This window comes from Falco naumanni, chromosome 4 (assembly GCF_017639655.2).
Source record: "Falco naumanni isolate bFalNau1 chromosome 4, bFalNau1.pat, whole genome shotgun sequence".
Taxonomy (NCBI): Eukaryota; Metazoa; Chordata; class Aves; order Falconiformes; family Falconidae; genus Falco; species Falco naumanni.
Window position 1 is genome coordinate 21,720,130 of NC_054057.1, and position 22,729 is coordinate 21,742,858.

At 39.1% G+C, this 22,729-nt stretch overlaps 1 protein-coding gene across 2 annotated transcripts in view; it reads right to left on the reverse strand.

Moving 5' to 3' along the window:
- VPS41 (VPS41 subunit of HOPS complex) overlaps window positions 1-19,894 on the reverse strand; it is a 107,241-nt gene extending 87,347 nt beyond the window's left edge. The window contains exons 1-2 of one of the 2 annotated variants that reach the window (XM_040589963.1): window positions 19,852-19,894; window positions 15,841-15,879 (exon numbers count right to left, since the gene is read on the reverse strand). In XM_040589963.1, coding sequence (XP_040445897.1) covers window positions 15,841-15,879; window positions 19,852-19,872 — 60 coding nt within the window. In that variant the 5' untranslated portion in view covers window positions 19,873-19,894. Of the gene's footprint in view, window positions 1-15,840; window positions 15,880-18,249; window positions 18,390-19,851 lie in introns of those variants that run through there. The other variant, XM_040589964.1, reaches the window with a different exon arrangement.
- Between the last annotated feature and the right edge of the window lie 2,835 nt (window positions 19,895-22,729).

Below are 22,729 nucleotides of genomic sequence, written 5' to 3' on the forward strand. Positions count from 1 at the left end.
CAGCATATCCCTATGGATCACCTATATCATCTGCATGATAGGAACTTTTTGCGGTAAATACTGAAGCTTTCCTCTGTTATTCTTTTCCATCAATTTTGGTATTATCAACCCAATCACTACTTAGATGCAAAGAAAGATGACGTATCAAGTGGCAGAGAGTGAAGAGAAAGGAGACTGAGCTAAAATACACAAGTAGAAAATTCACTGATCAAAGAACACCCAACACATATATCTCTTAGGAAAAGAAAATCCAAGGTGCGAACCAGCTCTCTGGTCATAGGCATCTGTCTGTAACAGATGGTCTACTGAAGCACAATGCCAGAGAGAGATTTCCTAAGCTTCAGTAAGCCTCAGTTAATACTATACATGCATAGACATACACAAACCCATGAATATCCTTTGGTCCTCACTGGGAAACAGCATACCTGCAGTAACAGTCTCCTACACTCACTATCAGTTCTAACGAACACATCAACGTTGAGTGTGTTTCCCACATAAAACATGTCTTTAATTTCTAAGCAACCAGAATATACCAGTGCAATGCTCTAGTAAAGGAGCACCTTTACTTCCTACCAACCACTGCTTTCCAAACCCTAGAATGGAAAATAAAAATGCACAGTGTCAGTCTATGGCAGAAGTGTATTTGTGCAACATTCTCTTGTAGCTAATGATGTGAAAAATTAATTTGGAAGAGACATGTTAACTTGTTAATAAAACATATTTTGTTTAAATTGCCTTTACAGTACTAAAGCCAGTCCTTCCCAAGTTAAATATTACAGCCATTTACCATATGTGCTACCATCACACATGGTAGTATGTACACACCCTCATATAACACATAAAAGCCATACAGACCTATGGAAACACTCAGTATTTAGCCCCGTGCTTACATAAATATGCTGCGAAGAGAGGCCCTTTTAAAATGTTATTTGAGAGTTTTATGACAGAATACAAATGAGATTAATATAGGGATGTCAGCAGTCCATGACGCAGCAGTCTGAAGCGAGGTGTCAAAATGTCCACCAAGAAACAATCTTATTCAGTAAATCTAACACTGAACAAAGTTGTTACTGGACAGAATGACAACGTCAAATTACAGAGCTGTATATAAATCAGCCAAATTCAATGTGCCTACAGATCCTTAACAAATGTCTACAGGGTAGAGGGATAAGGTGAAGTCAAAGAAAAAAGCATACATGTGATGGAAGGAGGGTGTAAGGAAGCACACATCCATTTTACAGCAATTAATACATTGCTGCATTTCACACATTGCTTAAAAAGATTACACTGGAAATGCATGGGTAATCATTGAATAAATTCAAAGTAGTAAAAACTGAACTCCAGTCACCTAGTTTTTATAAGATCCCACATGTTGCTGAAGTCTGCACATCCAATGTGCAACCAATGTGAAAAGTTAATTCTAGTCTCTTGAGTAGTTTGCATAAAAGCATTCATCCATGGACCATTAGATAAAGTTACTGTAAATAAGTTTTGCCTGTCTTATTTATGAGTGAAAACTAAGTAATTTTTCCTGCACATGCATATACAAAAAATATATACTTTCAAAAGTCAGTGCACCGAAGCATTCTGCCAAGCTTCAAAAAAAGTATACAAAATGAAAACTTCAAATATTAGGTACAATGATGTACCCATTTCACGCTTTTTGTGACAGGTATCTTTTATGTTAAGTAAAAGTCAAGCTAAAAGGTGAATTGAAATGGGGTGGGGGCACTTGGCTGTAAACAAAATGAAAAAGGTGATTTGCAAAAATGCAAGATTTCTCTACTGCTTCTGACTCTGCCTGTTATATTAAATGCATTTGATTAGCTCTTATTCAGAGTATCAGAGTTTAATCATTTTAAAGGTATTTTTCTATCAGGAAAAGCTTTTATGTAGTCTGAACTTTAAAGTAAACACAAGCCAGTGTTAATAAAAACCAGATCAATAATTTTTGTTAAATTTTAATAATCCTGAAAACCTACAAATAAAACCATCAGCAGCCTGAGTTGAGATGACAGTTAGCTACGTTTCTATGACAACCTAGAGGAACAGTACAAGTCCTGACTTGCAGCAAAGCTAAGATATAAACAGAGTGACATTTACCCCATACAAGAAAATTCACAGCTTTCCTTTTTCAAGGGGGGTGGGGAGCGCAGACACTATCAACTGTTCAAGTTACATGGATTTTTCTAACTGTATGGCACTTCAAATTAAAAAGAAGTCCTTTAACACCCTCCTAATGGATTCTAAACATTTGAAAATAAATTTTATAACACTGCTTCTTGAACCACTGCTTAACACTTCTTCCATATTTTCTGCCTCAAAAAACCCGAAACACAACCAGACCACCACCACTGGATCTTGAAATTCTTGACAAATGTATTATGAGATGAGAAATAGATACTGCACAAAATGTGTAAAACTCTCTACACAAGGCAGCCTTAAATTCTTAAAGGGACTGAGACCCACAGAGCTGACAGGAGGAACCTTTGTGGTATTACAAAATACATAATGACCATTTTTCAACCACAGGAATGCCAATTTGAAACTCATATTTCATTTAGTTTTCTACTTGCATTTTACTGCTGAACCTAGCACTCAAACTGCTAAATGTAAAGAACAGGTATCTATAAGCACTTGCCACTGAAAATAGATTTCCAGTTGAATGAAATACTCTAATTAACCAGTAAGACTAATAAAATATTTTCCTACTAAGAGCTCTTCCATTTGTCACTGCTGAACTCTGAAAATAAATTCCTCTTCCCACAGCTAATACCTAGTAGTTCTGAAACTCACTACCAACTCTTCTCCTGGAGCAGATTTACACAACTGAGAGCTGTAAACATGCAATAAGCTCTCAAAAGGCCAGCAGCACTGTGAGGGACGCTCTGCCTTTCGGAATGCAGGTTCACAACCTCCTTCCGATATTCGGCCCAGTCTTTCTCAGCTTTGCCTACAGGAGCAACTGTGGTGGAATTGAGAGTAAAGAAGAAAAAAAATCTAAAATCTGTCCTCATGAAGAAAATTTCCAGAAGGAACCTGTGGGCAGTTCCTGGAGTTATTCCATTAGCCCACGTTTGTTCCTGCAGCAGAGGATCTGCCCACAGGACAGTCTGTCACATGAACTACATGCTCTACTGATTGCAGATACCCTGATTATACTACGGGCACTGACAGCGAAGTGTCATACCTCCTGCATGACTTGCCCTCAAAGTTTTTCAAAGCCTTTATGGAAATAAATGGTGCATACACTATAAGCCAAGTACTCTTCCTCTTTGCTGCACATATTCTGTCCAGTCTCAGCTAGAATTCCAGTTACTATATAACAAAGCCATTCCAGCTTTGTTCACACCTGCAAGTTTTGACCCCACAAAGCATTTAAACTCAAATATAAAGATACCTGAGGTCCCCCACTCAAGCAATTTCAAAGGAGCTACGCTCACACCCTACCACAACAAGGCACCGGTATCACAGGCCTTCCTAAAAGGCCACGTCTTGGGAAAAAAAAAGACAAAACAAAGAATCCACAGCTCATTTTCATTTTTTTCATGCTTTCTTACAAATTAATGAAAAGAAACAAAAAAAAAAAACCCACCCAACCAAACCACTCTGTTGCCACAGTGCAAACCCAACATTATGCTAAAAAGTGAAAAGAGGCTACTTGTCAAGAAAAGTTAGTCTCACAAATTGCTATTTAACACAGGCTAGATCTTTGGAAACCCACATAAGAACCTACTAAGAAATCAGTATTTTTATTTATTTAAACAGCCATCCCTATCATACAGAAGAAAAAAATAAACTAGTTAGAGCTCCAGAATTATTAGTTTACAAACTATAAGAAAATCCCCAGCAGAACCCAAGAAACCAAAGCCATTTATTTTTGAGTTAAAAGAAAGGTTCACAGAACATCCTCAGTTATGTAAAAATGAATAAACACATCTTCAGTGCTCTGCTCAGTGCAGCTTCAGTTATTACAAAAATTAAACAACAAATATAAAAAAAGAACAAATCAAAACCTTGAAAAGATCTCAAGGCCCAGAATGCAGTCACTGGGTGAATTACTTAATTCTCTTATATGTACAGAAGCACAAAGTGCAGCAAAATGCCCAGCAGAACTCAGCTGCCAAAAGCCAATATTACCTTTTCGATTTTGAGGTCTTGACTTAGTCCTAAGCATAACCATGTCCAATTTCTTTTTTTATGGAAATGATGTCTTAATCAGGAGATTAGATTTGTTGTCTCAGTTTTGGTTTTGAAGGCCTGTAGGACTGTAGGCTGGAAAAGATCTTTCCTCTACAAGTCCTCCAACTGACACGGGAGCAATGACTACCTATCCAAGTAGCTGGTACCCTGCTGAGAAGTAGAAGTGGATGACTTCTTACAATGTTGCTACGAAAGGTGCATCATCAGTGGTGATTTAGCACCACTGCTCAACCCCTAGTCCCTTTGCAAACCCTTCACACCACCAACATTGCCTGGGAGATGGTGCAAACCTCAATTTGGACAAGGGGACCCAACAAACACCTGAAACTTTAGGGTAACTGTTGCAAGATTTCCACATAGCAAGTACTACCCAACAAAGGATACAGCTGAGTTTTTTTAATTGACTTTCACCTCGTTACCACACCTGGAAGTTGTACCACATGGGTTGTAATGCCTTCTTTGGCCGGGTAAAAAAATTATGTTTTAGTCTCTATCCTCTCTGGTTCAGATCCCAGACTTTTGTTAGGACCTGACTATCTCCCTTCATTCCAGGTCAAGAGATACTGAAGCACTGATCTATAAATGAACCTGACTTTAGGTTTGCTAAACCCCACTCCCCAAATATTTCAGAGAAAATACTCATCTAACACTGAGTCCCTCAGACAAGTAGGTTCACTATTCCCTTAATCTGTCATTTCTAGTTCTCTCTACCCAGATTGTATTTAGGCTGAATGTGGCCCACATAATCCAGTAATCCAAATAACCAGACAAGTCTCCCTATTCCCACTACCATGTCAGGCGTATCTACATGTATCATTTCTCACTGCCTGCTTTACCATATTTCACACAAAGGTTATTTACTTTTTCTAATAGCTGTATGCTAAAACACTGAGATTTCACATATTTTTTTGTACCTGAAGGCAGTAATTAGGCCTGACAAACTGTATAGTTTCTCCACCCGGGAAATAATGCTTCAGTTTAGACCCTTGCTCAGTTAGGACAACCAGCAATTTCTTCAGCCTAGTCTGGAGCGCAAGACAAGATGCAGGGACAACAATTCTTTACTGCAGCTCTGCAGGGATTCGTTTTGGGATGCCTATGGGAAAGGGAAAAGTGACTCTGCTCACTGCAATATTACATCAGACAGAGGTTGAGCGGGTGACCCGCCTTCAAAGTGCCAGTCAATCCCACCTAAAACCCAGCTCTCCAAAACCAAGAGGTGAAGGGTGCTGGCTCTCAGTTAATCTCTACTTTTAAGGCTGCAGAGTCCTGAACCCTCACGAGCAAGGGAAAATACAACCTAGCCCTACCCTAGCCTCCCCTCTTCCAAATCTGCCCTGCTTTGTCCCCTGGGAACCCTCAGATGTACCTTTGCTGACTCCCTAACTTGCCTCAAACATTCCACCACCCACTCCCAGCCTGGACTCCCATCACAATTTCAACAACTTCCAGTGTGCCTGCCAGGACACCTACTTTCCTACTTTTCAAGGCCACACTGTCCTCAGAAGCTCACTTTCAGTCAGGCAACCCTCATGGCAGGGCAGCTTATACAGAGTTTTTAATAACTGCTTACAGTCTGGCATGAAACAGCTGTTCACAAGACACCAGAACTCAGCATGGACACCTCAGCAAATACACTAAATTTGGATCTAAGACAAAGCAGAGTGCAGCCACCATCCCAGGAGCACACCCACACCAACCCACAGACACTGAAGGGGGACAGAGATCAAGACTGAGCAAAAGGATTTGGAAATGCAATTACCATCCTGTATTTCCGTGTCTTCTTTCCATGCCTTAACAGCATAGGTGTTCTTCTAATACATGGAAGGAAAAAGCAGTTTCATTTTACTAATTCAGGGTTCACAAATGGAAAAGAACAAACTGCCCATTTGCAATACACAGAAACATGGCTAGTGAATTAAAAAATTCAGCAAAAAGTCTGCTATATGTGAAAACACCACATGGGAGCAACACATGAAATAACATATGTGAAATAATTAATATTCTTAAAGCAATTTTAGAAAATATTAAAAGCCAAGTTGTAACAAATTGCTAAAGTCTACTGATAAAGTAAAAAAAAAAAAACCAACCAAAAAACAACACCATAAAGTCGCAACGCAGTTTGGAGATCCCTTCAACTTCCATCCCAGATAATGTTTTCAAGTCCCTGTATTATTTGGTAGTAATACTGAATAGTTTTTTTGGTTTGCTTTTTGAGAACACAAAACCAAAGAAAACTCCTAATCTGTCTGCTTAATGGTTTATCATGTTCATAAATTTAACACCACCTCTGTTATACCTGTGATGAGGTAAATGGCTCTTCTCCCCCTCTTCCTTGCTACATTCCCAGTTAATAAACACAAAACACTGAGTCTTCGTAAATCCTATTCTTGCCTTATGATTGCAGGCATCAGATTTTCACTTGTACTTTAAACACGAAAATTAAAAGCTCTGAACTCCATATATTAAATTGGAAATGGTGTATCATCTATTTGATATAAGAAGGAATCCAAGAATATTTTTGGACATTTGTCCACTTCCACATTTCCCTCTACCCCAAAACCAAACATGCATTTTGTTTCCTCACAGCAACTATGAATAACCTGACCTGTAATTAACTGCACTGAAGTGTGCATGTCAGCAGTCTTACTGTGCATCAGCCTCTTCCTACCGTTTGGAAAGCTCACCTTCTTTAAGAAGATGATCAGTTCGGTCAGAAATGGTGGGAGGAATGAGGTTTGCCTTTGGAAAGTTTTAGAAGTCAAATTTGTCAAAAGATGCAAATTACTGAGGTGGGCAAATAGGACACATCACTGTCTTTGTAAAAGGTGTAGTTATTTACTCAAATTTCTTTTGTTCTATCATCTGACTTTAGTGTTTCCCGCTGATGCTGCCATTCTTGAAGGACAATGCCTACAGGACAACGTACTGGTTGGTGGCCATTCAGACATGAGTCAGAAAAAACCCTAGCCCATCTCAAGTTTCTTCTCACAACTGGAACCTAAACACTGGGTTTGAAAAATAATTTAAAGAAACATTATTTCTAATAAAAATAGCTGGAAATTCACAACACAAATATTTTCCAAAATTTTATGTTGCCACTGTTGCAAACACAGTAGTGGATTGTTACTTTGTATAATCAAGAAACACGTGAAGTACAATTTAAAAGCCCATTCAGTCCTTAAAAAGATGACACCTCAAAGTCATGTATAAAAGATCTTCAAGCAGATCTGGCCATATTTGATTTTTTAAAAGATTCCTGTGTTCTAAAATGATGCAAACACCACACCTTCCCTGCTGCCCATTTCTAGGCCTTAACCTGCCTTCTTTTAAAAGGAAAAACAAATCCTAAAGCAAACCAGAAGAAAGCACTCCGCTCTCTGCTGTTTTGGCAGATATATCCACTTGCCATGAAGAAATAAGTGATGCAGAACAAACAAGGAGAATTATAGTAAAAGAATACATAATTATTACTAAGTGCAGCTTTGTTATTACTGTTTCTCCATCGCTAGGATACAGTTTCCAGACTGGTGTTCCTGTCTCAACCACAAACCTATGTTCTTTTCACAACTATGATCCTGACTCAATTTCTTTCAATGCAATCAAATCTCTAACATTAAAGGGATGCCAAGAAAAACCCAGACTACAGCCTTTAACCTTCAAAAGCTCAGTTCGCTTGATAGTGCACAAATTGGAACACAATTTTATCGCAAATTGTTTTATTTACTGTGCTGAATTTAAATATTGAGCATTTTACAAGATCCTTTGGCAACTAAAACTTTTTGAGAGAACATAAACCTCTTTTCCCCCATTACTTGAATAGGAAAAACTTTGTTCCTACAAGAAAAGCAGATAGTTGGTTTAAGAATGAGAATAGCAAAGAGCATTTCATCTTGGTCACTGGTTCAAAAGCAGGTACAACAACAGTGAATAAAAGCTAGAAACATCCATGATCCTGTTCATTAGCCTATTGGGCCGAAATTTGGAAAACAAAACACAAAAAAGGACCACAAACAAAACCAAACCAAAAAACACCCCAAACAGTCTCCTACACATAGAGAGTAAGTCACATTATAAAATTAATGATTTCAAGTGACAACTTGAGTAATAACGTCAACAAAGATGCAAATTACTGAGATGGGCATGGAGAACACATCCTTGTGTTTGTAAAAGACCTGATTATTCACTGAATATTTGCAGAACACTTCCAGGAGAGTGCAAAAGAGCACAGGCTGCTGTATTTTGAACCCTACATAAATACAGGTTTTGTGAGCACTAATACAGTTTGGAATATTTGTTACAATTGTTTGGAATACATGTTACAACCATTTGGAATACATACTAAAAACCAATTCAATTTTCCAATTTTCCTGTAAGAAAATTAGGTTCTATTCTGCAACTATTGCTACACAAGACAACAAAAGGCATGAAGACTGACATTTTTAAACCACAAGAACACATTTGTGACTTACACTGCTAAAATATTTTCTCCTAATTCTATGGTGAAAATACAGTTATGTTAGCGCAGTGAAGGAAGTGAAGTGAATAACCTCCCACCCAGTTCCTTTATGATTCCTCATAAGGCAAATCACCAATACTTGCCCAGTACCTGGCTGTAAAATTGGTAAACATGGATTAGGATGGTAAAATTTCACACAGCAGTTTTCTGTTACCCCCATGCATTTTTTTCAAGGATTTATTTAATACCTTGACCTCTTTGGGAAATGCAGATATACACCAGAAGCAAGGAATTAAGATGATATGGCTGCCTGTGAGTGTGTATCAAAACGGGCTGCACTCACAGTATGAAATGACACACAGATGAAAGGCAAAGCAGAGAGCATTTTATTTCTTTGCAAAACTGTTGTGGCATACAGAATGGTACACTGTATTTGCAGAACGCCAATTGAAGATTCACTCCTATAGGTTTGAAGGAGTTGTGAAGCAGAAGTAACACACAGATGACATACTGCACATGAGCAATCATCATAAATGCCATGTTAAAAAAAAAAAAAAAAAAGATGTAAAAAGTTCATATAGTACAATTTGGTTTCAACTCCCAACAATTTGTTTTATTTTACTGGTAGTTTTGTGCATGGCAAAGACCACCTGTAAACTTTCAAATCCACTTTAGTGTTCAAAAGCACAGGATCAGTCCATCCACAGCAAGCGCACCATACAGAGGCAGCACAGGATAGACTGTTTTATGTCCCTGGCCAAAACCAATTCCAAAACTGAAATCCAAACACAGTTCAAATCTCAATGAAACTATGAATTTCTACTTGTATTTTCCTTTTGCTGAGTAAGGAACTTGGGCAAACATTTGTTTCCCCAGTGAACACTATTCAAGCAGCCCAGTTGCCACCTTGTGATGTACTACATACGAAAACCCTACAGTGCAGTTTTGAGAACAGCAGTTTTTAAAGTTCACCCACTCACCACAGTGGAAGAACTAGATGGTAAATAGCTGAATTTCCCCACTACTTTCCTTTTTCCAGCCCAGACTGTTAGTAAATGTATTCATCCGAGTGGAATATTTTGGAAAAGACACATCTGCATACTCTTGTTAACACATTAGCTTTGCAATTGCATTTAATTTATGTAGCGCACACAGCAGCATTTTTACTTTTTATGTATTCCACAACACACAGATAGAACAGGCACTTCTGGTTAATATTAATAGCTCATTAAATGAAGTATCTAATTTTCACTCAAAACTAGAAGATATTAAAAGAATATAGCAATAATCCATTTTTCCTGCAAGTCAATCCTTTAACGATGTATATTATAATGTTAGTTACTAGTCACTGCAAACTTGTTTTTCAAATTAATGTATGAAAAGATTCCATTTAAACTTCAATAAATAATTTACTATGCTCATCTTACTGACTCAAATTGATAAATTATTTGCACGATACATTTTCTCATCAATAAGGAGGATAACTTTCTATTTGGAATTTATATATCTTTTCCTTCTATTCTCCCCATTTAAAAGGCCAATTTCACTTAAAGCCATGCAGGAGGAAGTAATCTCTCTGCAGGTTGCTCAGGTATGTGAAACAGAATATCGGGTTTGAGCATTTTTCTCCCATTTCATACCTTTAAAAGAAATGGAAGAATGGCAACCTGGTGCAGAGATAATAAGGGAAAGAGGCATGATAAAAAGAAGTACTTCACCAAAGGTCAGTCAAGAGACAAAAATGGCAAGTTGGACAGAGACAGTAGCCAAATCTACTTTTCAACCATCCATTTTCTGTTGCAATAGTCATGTCCCTTCACAACCTACTAGCTGCAGAAGAGCTCACCTCTTCCAGCCCAGTGCTCCGCACTCCATGTTAAGAGAACATTTTGATGGAAACAGAGTATGACAAGGAGCCTTTTTTACCAGATGCTTTATTTACTTGAAACGATTTAATTGCTTTGACCTAATCCAGACCCAACCTGCAAGACTAAGATCTGGAGTGCACTGAAAAGGAAAAGAAAATATCAAGGCTTTTCCATTGACTCTTTCTAAGGCTTACAGGTTTCCTGTGTTCCTGGTCTGATCTGTTTTCAAAACCTTAAGGAACTATGTTTCTTGATTACACAAATATTACATACATAAAATAATATTACATAAATACATATTACATATTTATTGACATTATGAAATGTAAATTTCAGTGGCAAAAGTGCATCAGTGATGGATATTTCTAAACCACCATAAACTATTTGAGCACTGGGTTGACCAAGAATTTCTACAATACCTTCCTCTCTACAAACTCTCATAGAATTTATCAATATAGTATTTAAATAGCTAAAAGAATAAACCGAATAAACTAAACATACAAACATATACCTTTCACAGGGTATCAGTGATCAAAACAGGACAAAAAAAACCCTTAAGACTGGGACATACAAAAACAGAAGTTCTAGAATGGAAACATGCAACACTGATGACTAACACACACAAGTACTTAGTAAAAAAACTGCAATGCACATATTAATGCAATTTAAAAAAAAAAATTAGTAACACTTTGCAGAAAATTAACATCTGCACCCACCTGCCTTTTTTTGTTTTGTTTCCTTTAACAGGCCAACAATACAAACCAAAAAATTTACCCTGTAGTGCAGCACCTACCAAAAAAAATATATTCAGTGAAACTCCTTACATAAATACAGAATCATTTCATGGGACATAACATTCATTTCATGATTCCAGTGACACTTGTTCTTGAAAAGGTGCTCCCTGTAAAGAAGATACGTACAGGGCAACCCACTCACAGCCTTAGCAGTAAACCAGAAGGGAACAGAAAACTAACAAGTAACTAACCAAATTCCAGGCTGATCACTTAGTTTTGATTCCCTCATCAAGTAGGAAGGTTCTGGCTTTTGATACATCATGACTTCAATTTTATCAGTACCTCACACCCACAAATAGGGTTTGAAACCTTCTTTTTACCTCTCAGAGGCAAGGAACTATTGCTGCATTTTGTAACAGGGGGCAGGGAAGGGAGGCACACAGCCAAGATAGAGGCAGAGCATAATTAAGTTTTTTCTGAAGTTTGAACATAATTAACCTGAACATGAAGACTAAGGTTCAGACAGAAGCTGTAGGTCATGGGACCCCAAAGAATGGTTCCAAACATTTTTTCTGCTACATGGAAGTTACCTGAAATACGTGTTACTAATTTATGCAGACCTGCAATTAATTTTCCAGGGTGCAAAATATGTTTTTATTACTACAAATTAAACCTTAACGGGCATGTTTTGTGCAGAACATACACCATGGAAACAAAAATAACATTCACCTGACCTCACAAGATTTCAGTTTAACATAATGGCAGAGTCGCTATTAATACTGTGCAACTACAAAACACTGTAAATGAACACTCTCTATACCAATACAGTGCAAAGCAACATGGAAATTCAGGGAGACTCAAACTGGCACTTTAATAAGCCTTCTTTTAAATTCAGAGATACAAAACCAGTTCCTCTCTTCACAGAATACAAGTGATTCACTGGTACATTTCACGATACATGCTGTTGTGTGCACTACTGTACTGTAATCATTCCTTGTTTTAATTTAAAACAAGCGATCTTTAATTTAAAGGTTTAAATCACACCACAAAACAGTCCATTATGTAATACAACAGGATTCTCGTTAAAAACAAAACTTTCAGAGACAAAATTACAAGCTGAACAGCAGCATCAACTTAAATGCAAGAAAAAAACCCACCACGTTGCACTGCTATTGAAGAAAGCTTAACTATTTACTTATACATTTAATAGCATCATCTTTTGCTAATTAGCTGGCAACATATAATTATCTGCCTGACAGAAAACAGCTCAACTGAGAAAAGTCAGATTCTACAAACAGACACATTGCAAGAAAGAAAAGTAATCTGAAAACAAATTCAGATTGAGGCTGTACGTAATTTATGCAGATTTTTTCCCTCCACAGTTTACAGACAAAAGTCAGATGACTTTGTTGTCTGTTTTTAAGATCTCATCAAATGTGACAGTCCAAACATGTAGCTCCAGATGTTATAAAATAAAATCAAATAAGCCAATGAAATCACATTGTACTAGGACATTTTAGCCAAACAAATCTGCTAGGGTCAGCTCCAAATGTAGCATATTTGATAATTAGACAAGGTTGGGGTAAGTAAAACAAATATACTTCACAAGCACAACTGAATAACCAAAACCAACCAACCAAAACCAGATGACACAAAAAATTGTGCTTCAAGACTGCAGTAGAACTACTTAGCAAACCAAGTAGGTTTTTCTCTTAGGAATTCAGACTGTCTTAGATATAGCACTTCCTCCTTATATCATGGTATAATATATAGCAATCTGTCTATAGGAAAAGAAAAAGCTTATAATACCTTATATCATATGTAAAGATACAAAACAAAAGCATATGTTGGACTGTAGTTACCAGGAAGATCCACAACATTTCTATAAGTGCTGACACAAGTAACTACCACTATCTCCATGATGAAAGGTCTGCTTAACATCTTAACTTATGCACCATCTCTGCTAATTAACACCTTTGAATTTTACACATTATGATTTAAACAGCTGAAAAGCATTAAACATTTTAGCAGCCTTAGGAACTGAATTTCCTGGGAAGCAAGAGTTGGAACCAAACTTACAAAGAAGGGCTCTTAGCTGACATACATTCAAGACAGTTTTTGCAGATTCCCACATTTGAGCCCTATTATAAAGCTCTACCACCAAGTCTGTGCAAATAAGCATCCTGGCATTTGTTAAAAGCGCCTGTCATTCAAAACAAACCAAGCAGGTAGCAAGTTAGAATTAGCATCTTATTTACTAGAAGCTTCTAAAGGAATACTAAAAGAGCTGCTGCATAAAACAGAATCACTGTATGTTTGATTCTTCACTAATAGTAATGGTGCAGCAGTGTAAAAAAAAAAAAACAGAAAAAATCTTCTGTATTTTGTTTACACATCCAATTCAGACAGGGACATCATTTACTCAAAACTAGGATTTTAAAAATTGCATTCCTCCATAATAGAGTTCTGTAGTATAACTTGGATACACGTCATGTGCCCTCTGAAACCAACAGTAAGAACTTTCAATGTTATGGGCTGGATTAAATCCAAGAACAACTGTATATACAAAAATCTTTACCAGCGTGATGATGTCTACAACGTCCACACCATAAAACATGTATTTTTTAATGGGTAAAACTGGATACAGCCTGCAAGGATTACTGCCTCAGATTCTAGTACTGCCACCATAAAATCCATCCCTGATTATTCAAATTATGGGCCGCCTTAAAGAAAAAAAACAAATTCATAATCACAAGAGCTAAGAATTAAGCTACCAGTTTAATCTATCTCCGACTACACTTCAAATAATATAAGCAAGCACTGACAACATTTATATTTTGTGATTCTATCACTATTTTTGGTTCCTATCTGAACGATCATTAGAAATAGCCTAATGAGTAGTATAAACATTAAGACTGTACATATTGTTCACTGCTTCCTTTAAGTCCTTTCTAAACATGGTTTCAAAGTTTCATTTCATCAGCTACCTGCATAGTGTCAAGATACTACAGACTGGACTTGCTATTCAAAGACAACTCATGAAAAACTTTTTCACAGGCACTAGAATGTTGACTGGATTGCTCTTGAGATCCAACATCTCCATTTTCACTTCCCTATCCATGTGAAATTAACTTTAAAAGTAGGCACCAACTTTAACAAAGGTCTCACTGAAATGTTGTGACTTTCAATTTTGTGAAAGCTGCATGATGCCTATTTTTACTTAAGGTAAAACAAATAAAACCCCAAAAACCTGGCAATGCAGCCATGATTAATTCTGCTGTAAATATTTATTTACTACCAGCTCAAATGTTGAAAGGCCATTAAAAAGTCCACTAAAACAAGTTCTCATGAAACACCTCAGCAGGTAAGTATCTGTGTTCACTATCCTGTGAACGTCAACCCTTGAGAGAATCACTATTGTACAAAATACTGTGTCATTGCCCAGTCATTGTCTATGCGCACTTCACATCACAAAGCAACATCCAGAATGAAACCATTCCACACTGGGCCAAGAAAGTCTGGTCCAGGTGGCTGTTCCACACAACAGCACTAAAGGGCCAAGGAAATCCCTGCTGCTCACCAGGAATGCCCTACAGTGCCACTGCAGCCAGACACTCATGAAAAGCAAAGGGAAAAAATTATCCCACAGGAAACAAAGCCACCATCCTCTGCAAAATTTTTCTGAATCCAGCACTGGAGTGTCTGCAGTACCCACTGTCCTAAAAATTACGATTTCTGCCTGCTTTGTGCTTAAAACCCAGATCCCAATTATGAAGATTTATTCCTATGTAAAGAATGGAAAAATCTTCCTAACAGCAAGTCCATTATAGTTTTGGAAGTCTATGAGCCACTTTCACTTTGATACATAATGGGTGAAAACATTCTATGAATGTAATATCCTGCTCTGTGTCATTTGTCCTTACTGGTGGCCACAACTAAAGCTGCTCAGCCACCCTTATTTCCTCCTGCCTGTAGCCATCCTAGACCACAATGAAGTCAAGTATATCTTTGTAGATTTCTCATCGTTCCTTCAGTGATGGCAGGTTTGGAGTTAGCACACTGATGTTTGGGGATAAATTCTTGAACCCTTCTGCAACTTTCTTCTTCTCACCCCCAGCCCACTTTTTCAGCACCTGTAGCAGTGTAGGCAGATGTCTCCAGAATATGACACTATTTTTGATAAAATGTCATCTCAAGAACAGTGACTCTACAGAACACTATTAAATCTAGACCATGAAGCTATTAAAATAAGACAGTGATTACCTAAATGTAGTATTACTGCATATATAATTATACTGACAATTACATTTTCATTTGATCAAAACATTAGTGCATGCACTTGAATTTGTCTCTCAACATAATTCATTTTACTATAATGGGGTGACAGTGGTTTTTTTTTTAAAAATATAAAGGAGCTTCTAACAGCAAACAGCTCCTTTTTAATAATTTAAAGCCAGATTAACATTCCTTGCTACACAGCACTGGCGAAACTCCTAAAAACAATCAATGAGGTTGTATTTACCCCTCCACACTGACAGACACATATTCAGGTGTGAAGCATTTCAAGGGGACTCACCTCAGATTCATCTGTTGATTCCTCATTAGACCTGGTTTCCTGAAAATGACACAAAGAAACAAAGGGGAAATTAACTGAAAACATAAATAACCGAGCAGTATTTTCCTTTTCAAAGTATTTTTAAAATATTTATTAAGAAACAGAAGACAAAGCAAAAGCAACTCAAAGTTCAGAGTTTCCACCCTTTCCACTCATACCCAATTTCTGCTTGCACTTGCCATCTAGTGCCACACTGACACTCACTGGCACCAGCTGACTGTGATACTACTGTCAGCTACCCTAGGAGTGATTGGATTATCTGAGAATCTGTCCCTGTGAAAGCTTCCCTTCTTCCAGATGTGGTAGCAAGTTTTGCAAAGCAACTCTGCCCTTGTATCCACTTGAAAGGCAGAATAGCGTTCTCAAGTTATCCACAAACTAGCTTTAGTAGACAACTATTCAGCTTTTAATAGGCTTATTTTACATGTAAATCATTTCAAACCATTTTCCATAGAAATCCAGCATTTAGTGACTTTCTCCTTCCCATCCCATCCATGTCAAGGCAAGCCATATGGCTTTCCCCTCCCTTTGAAGCAACTATACCTTTAAAACATCTCTCTCTGGCAACACAATGATTCTTACTGTCCTACCAAAAAAAATTTTTTAAGTCAACTCTGCTAATCTCTCACCTGTCCACTGAGAAAATCTGCTGATGCAATGCCTCCTCAAAGAGGTCAGCAAAATGAAGATTTACTTAACGTATTTATCGTTATCAACAGCAATAAAAGATTACAACTAATATGCTGACAGTGAATGTAAGCATTTTAACAACAAAATATGATATAAACAAAGAATGAGCAAGAGAGAAGGCAGCATTTCAAATCTTACAAGGTAGTATTTGGACAGTAAGATAAATAGGTACAGAAGTTCACCAGAGAAGGAAAAAAAAAAGGGGGGGGGAGCAGGGAGCTGCAGTTATGAACAGTTAAAAAGAGAAATGGAAAGGGAGAGAAATGTAATGCGCTGACAATCAGTGTCATTTTTAGTTTGTCACTGTTTTCTATTTTCCATATGATTATGGATATGATTCTACTGATTATGACCTCTAGACAAAAAGCAAACGCCTCCTTTGCATTAGTAGAGGTTTACCTTTAGTGACCATAGTGACCCTCACAACAGATGGGGGAGAAGAGCAGCATTGCTACTTGCTACTTGAAACTCAGTGCTAAGTGTCACCACGACTACTGCCATCTGTTTCCATTTTACTCACTACAGCCAGGCCCACCTCTATAAAACACACATCACATAGGAAGGTTATCCATGTAGTCTATACTCATGACATGAGTTGGGAAAAAACATGGGAGTCAAGGGAACATGAACAGGGAGTAAAATCCTGGCATCCTTACAAGCTGAGATTTGACTTTGCAAGTAAAACCATTTGTTGGTCAGTTTCACTCTTTACTGACAAGATGCAGTTACCTTTCAGGAAGTAACAAGCTTGTTACAATCTTTGTGTATGTAAACAACCACCAAATGAGGACAGAACTAAAATACTGTGGTGCAACACTGCCAGCCTATTGAACAAGCTAGAGCAACACATGAAGTCCAATGTAAAATATCAGATTCCTAAAAAAAAAAAAAAAAAGGCTTTCTCTCCTGAATACCAAGAGTTGCCTACTCAACTCCTTAATAAATCAAAACTATTAGCACTACCATTTTGATATTTTAATGCAATTCACACAGTTTATAATAAAGGAGAATTTGTTTAAAACAATAATAAAAAAAACCTGTTCTCCTAAACAAAATAAGCTATTACAGTGACATTTTTGCTGGTACACATGAGACTTTTTTATGCAGCTACACACTTATGTTCTACCCCCCCCTCTCCGGTTCTAATTGCTTTGGCTATTCAGCAGAACACAAATGCAGGCAAAGCCAGTGATGATAATTTTCAGGATGAGCTCATGATCTAACACCATGCAGTGTCATACACGTGTAGGGGGAGTAACAGCCCACTTGCCGTTACAGCAGCTGATCCTCACATCCAACTGAGTCCCTTAATAAAGACTTAACTGAGTTGCAAGTTGTTACATACAAGGGCACCCTTGGAAAACCATTAGTCTACAAAATCGGGGCACACTAGAAGTTGATTCAAACAATGAATCCATGTGAAAGGAAAAAGTCTCAATCTGCTTCAATTTAGGACATGTACCTGGGTACCACTACTATATTCATAAGCCACTGCAACTGCAGCAACTACATTTCATCAAAAGCATACAGATTCAGGCAAATGCCTCATGGCCTTTACGTTTTACTGCAGAAAAGCACATGCAAAAAATCAGAGGGAGTCTTGGCTTCAGAAAAAAATGCAGAAACTGTATTTGTTCCCTGATAGTAACGCCGCAGAATGTGCTTATAATTGACACTTACCTACTAACTCACTTTGCTAGTAACTTAGTACAGAAAGCTTTTTGCCCAAGTTCTCCCACTCTCTCAGGCTAACTGGAAGAGTAAACTGCAGTTATGACTGTCCTGGGGTTTTGTTAGGTTCCTCTCCCCTCTCTCCAAATGCATGAACCAAGAGGATTATCCCTCACTTCTACTTTTTAGTAGCTTTTTAACTGTGAAAAGGAAATCCCTCAACAGGAATCTGTGGATGAACAGAATCACAAATCATGTAGGAATAGCTGCCAATGGTAGGTCTCAGACTCAGGGGAAAATCAGCCAGCTGTCAAATGCAGTTGATCAAGTAGCCTAAGAACAGAGAAAGGGAATGTGGGTGAGGAAACCACAGAAATGTGAAGTAATCTCTCAACATTATAATCTCTCACTTAGTAGATCCAACATAACTTCTCAATAAATTCTTAAACTGGCTTTCTAATATGATGGCTACAGGGTCTTCCCTTCTCTTCCTTCACAAACATCCAGATGCTATCCACTATATGTTTAGTCCCCTAACTTAAAGATACTGGGAGGGGAAAACCACAAAACTTGGGTTTCAAAGCAACCTACACGCACAGTCCCTCTTGGTAGTGACGTGCATGCTCCCCACAGGAAATAACAGAAACAAATAAGGTAACTTTCCTACCATAGTCCAAAGAAAGCAAAACACTAGCTGTTTTAACCTCTAGTATTCTTAGAGCAGGCAAAAAAACTTGTCGGACTCAGCTTCATCCTGAGAACCCTTCTGAATGCTGCCACGGTTAAAAACTCAGACAAAGGGTCAAAGCCTCCCCCAGAGAAGCCAGCCCCCCACAACAAACCCCTGACAGCAGGGGAGGTGGGAACCAGGTGCCAACCTCCAAGTCAGGCCAATTCCCTTGGGATAATTCTAAGACTCTCCCACCTGTAGGCATTCGAGGCAGACAAACACCACACAGCTCTGTATCAACGCCCTGGCTCAGCAAAGAAACACTTGAGAAAGTATCTGAAAGGCCTGGGAACTTCACTTGTTCCTTTCATTCCCCGCCCCCCAGCCCCCACCTCGGGGAGGAGCAGCCTGGCCAGGCCAAGCTTTAGGAGGCCACCCACTGTAAAGCCCCACCGGTCCCAGGCACCGAGCTCCTCACAATTTGTCTTAGCAGAAAACGCTGAACACGTCTCTTGTGCCACCCGATAAACGGTAGCTTCCCAACCATTTCTGCGAACCCTTCAGCTTTTTAACCCCGGCTCTACACGGCGCCGGCTGCTTTCCTAAGACACCCTCTCGCCCAGCCCAGGTCCCTGCGCCGGGTGTTATGCATAAAGCGGAGTCCCCAGGGCCTGCGCCGCCTCCCCTGCCCATCTACCAGGATCTTCACACAAAAACCAACAGGCAGCCTCGGGAGAAGCGGCCCGGCACCGCCGCCTCCATCTTCTCTCCTCCGCCCCGGCGCAGCGAGGCTCCACCGGCCGCGCCGCCGGCCCTCACACCGCCGCCGGGCTGGCTGCCGCCCTCTGCCCCTCACACCCGCGCTGGCCCTTCGGGCCGCCGCTCCCCAGGGCCGCCCCGGCCCCGCGCCCCCGTCGGCGGCAGTGCCCCCACAGCGCTACCTTCTCCTCAGCTTCCGCCATGGCGCGGCCGGGCGCGGTCACGTGAGGGGCCGGAAGCCGAGGCGGCAGCGACACCCTGGGAAATGTAGTTTCGGGGCGGGGGTGTGGGTGTCCCGTCCTGTCCACCCCCCCTCCCGTCTTTTAGGTTTTTTTTTTCTTTTTTTTCTTTTTTTTAAATTTTCCTTTTTCTTTGTTGTTGTGGTGGGTTATTTGGGGCCAGGCGCTTGCTCAGCCGTGGCTATGCCAGCGCTGCCTTACAACCTACGCCAAGGACTGAGGCAAGGCCGGGCCCTGCAGGGGTGCCACAGCCACTCGGGTTTTCCTCTTGCCCTGCTTAGCTGTGAGCGACATGCTGTTTTTAAGCTGAATTCCTTCAGTTTGCTCAGGGAGGCCTTTGTATGCCCAGCTGTGATGAGACTGAAGGTGGCCACCGTGGTGAATGCTGGGGTGGCCTCTGGTTAGCGGGGTTTGACAGCCGCTGAAGCCCAGAGCCACTGGCCGTGTACCTGTGCCTGCTGCCATGTTGCATGCTGGGCTGCCGGTTCTCTTGGATGGCATGTTTACTGGCACCCATTTGAGCAGCACTTGGTCTCCATCACATCAGATCTCCTTGCTAACCAAGCTCTGGTTTCCATTGGATCCTCTGGTGAGGTACATAAGAGCCTCTGTCCTCTCTGTGCTTTATAGTTAATTTGTCAATATTGAAATTGGCCACACGTTTAGTGTGAGGAGAAAAATTTTAGAAAGCCTACATATCTTTCTATGGTTCCAGGAACTGCTCCATTTTGTCTTTTAAAACCTTAAAACAAGAACTTGAATGCTTTTGTTTGCACCCAAATTACTTTATTTATATGTCAAAAACACAACCAAAGCTAAAAAGTGATATGTGGGACTTTTTATTGCTTGGGTTTTGCCACTGGAGCAATTCCAAATCTCCAGTGGAGCTACAGTGTTAATGCACCCAGTCGCTACCCTTGGGGTGACAACCAAGATTTTAAAAACGAGTAGGTCAACTTTGGCAATAAAAGAGAAATTTAGCATATTATACTGGAAGATCATAAGGCCATACAATTAAAGTTAATTGCAGAGAGTGTTACCTTGGATATGAAAATTATGTGTGTCGTTGCCATACCTTTAGAAACTAATTGCCAGGATTTTGACTGCAAAGAGGGAGAACTGTCCTTTAGAATCATACTGAGAGGTTGATGCTGGGGTGAGAGTGAGATATCAAAGTTAACAGTGTCAGTACAAGAACATATGAATATAACTGTCATGAATACATTTAATTTTCAAATGACATAATAATAAACCCTCCTTATTTGGTCTGTTACCAGATGTCTATGGACTATCAGGGTACCATGGCGAAGGAGTGTGTAAATGTCATCCTGTCCATATAAGCCAAGGGATATCTACAGAGAAGATGTTTGGCTGTCATTGTACAAAATATTGTGGAGACCTCACCTGGATGTAACGGTAAATGTCAAATCACCTTTGTTGCAAAGAAAATGAATTCAAACTGCAAGGGGGAAAAGGACTGCTTAAAAGGTTCACCGAAATTTAGAGTCTGTTCTATGGGAGAACATTCTATTTCAGTTCTATGGACTGAAAAAAAGAAGGGCTTGGGTGCTTCTGTCCAGACATAAAAAAAAAGCTGAAGAGGAAGAGATACTAAAGTAAAAGGTATGAGGTCAAATAGTTACCAGCTATTTTCAGTGCATTTAGGCTGGAAATGAGAGGTAGATTCACATGTGTCAGACGCGTGGTCCTCAGAAGAGTCTTGCTGGCAAGAAATTTAACTGATTTCAAGATGAGACTTAATAAACTTATATAAGAGACTGTAAGAGATGTTTGCTGACAGCTGTGTTGCTTACCCAGAGAATTAATTCCAGTCCCATTCTGACCTTCTTGAATCTTAGTCCTGTTGAAATCAATGATAAAAAATATCATTGCTGTCAGTGCAGGCAGGATTTGTCCTGTAGTATATAATGCACAAGCCATTTTATCCATTACTTGAAGACCATGTCTATCTAGTGAAAGGAAACCTTGCCTGATATAATTTTTTCCCCCACTTTTAGCAGGGGAAAAAACTGCATAGGGGGTTTGGGTTTCAGTTTTTTTGGGGGGGTTTGGTTGTTTTTTTTTTCTCTCAACAGAGACATTTTGCAGCATTTTAAAAACTAAAATGAACATTAATAACTGGCTTTATAAATTAAAAAAAAAACTCAGACTGTTAGGGAAAGGATAGCAGATCTTGTAAACTTTGCTATTATAACAGCTAACAGTGCACATTTGTTACAAACAGAGCAGTCAAGGAGCAGCTGTTCTTGTTTTCATTGCACATAGAATAAGTGGTAATAAACAATCTGATTTACTTACAGTGTGCTACTTATTTCTGGCAGAAATGTGCATAACTAATTTTTTTTCTTGTTTAGTCTTAAGGTGTGAATTCAATCTGCCATGATTATAGGTTTTTATTGTGTCAGGAAAGTGTAATATGTTGGCATCTGATTCTGCCACCTCTCCCACATCCACCCTTCAAAAGTGCTGAAAGCCATCAAGAAGCAATGACGTCAGGGAGGTTTAACATCTTTCAGCACCTCCCACAAAGCACTCGGCATCCTAAAGACTTTGGCCTCAGAACATCCCAGTCAACCTTGGGAGATAAAAAGCTTAAGCTAGTTCAGCATAGTGGAAAATACAGCACTTTATGGAAGTAAATGTTCTGTCCTAACCCTAAAAACTACTCTCTCTCACTGTCTGCCAGCACATACAATTTTGGATTAAGTCAGTTGTACAAGAGGGACAGGTTTGGGATCACTTGTGAGGTTTTGAATGCCTTTAAGTATAGGTAGAGCATTTGGCTCAGATCCATATCAAG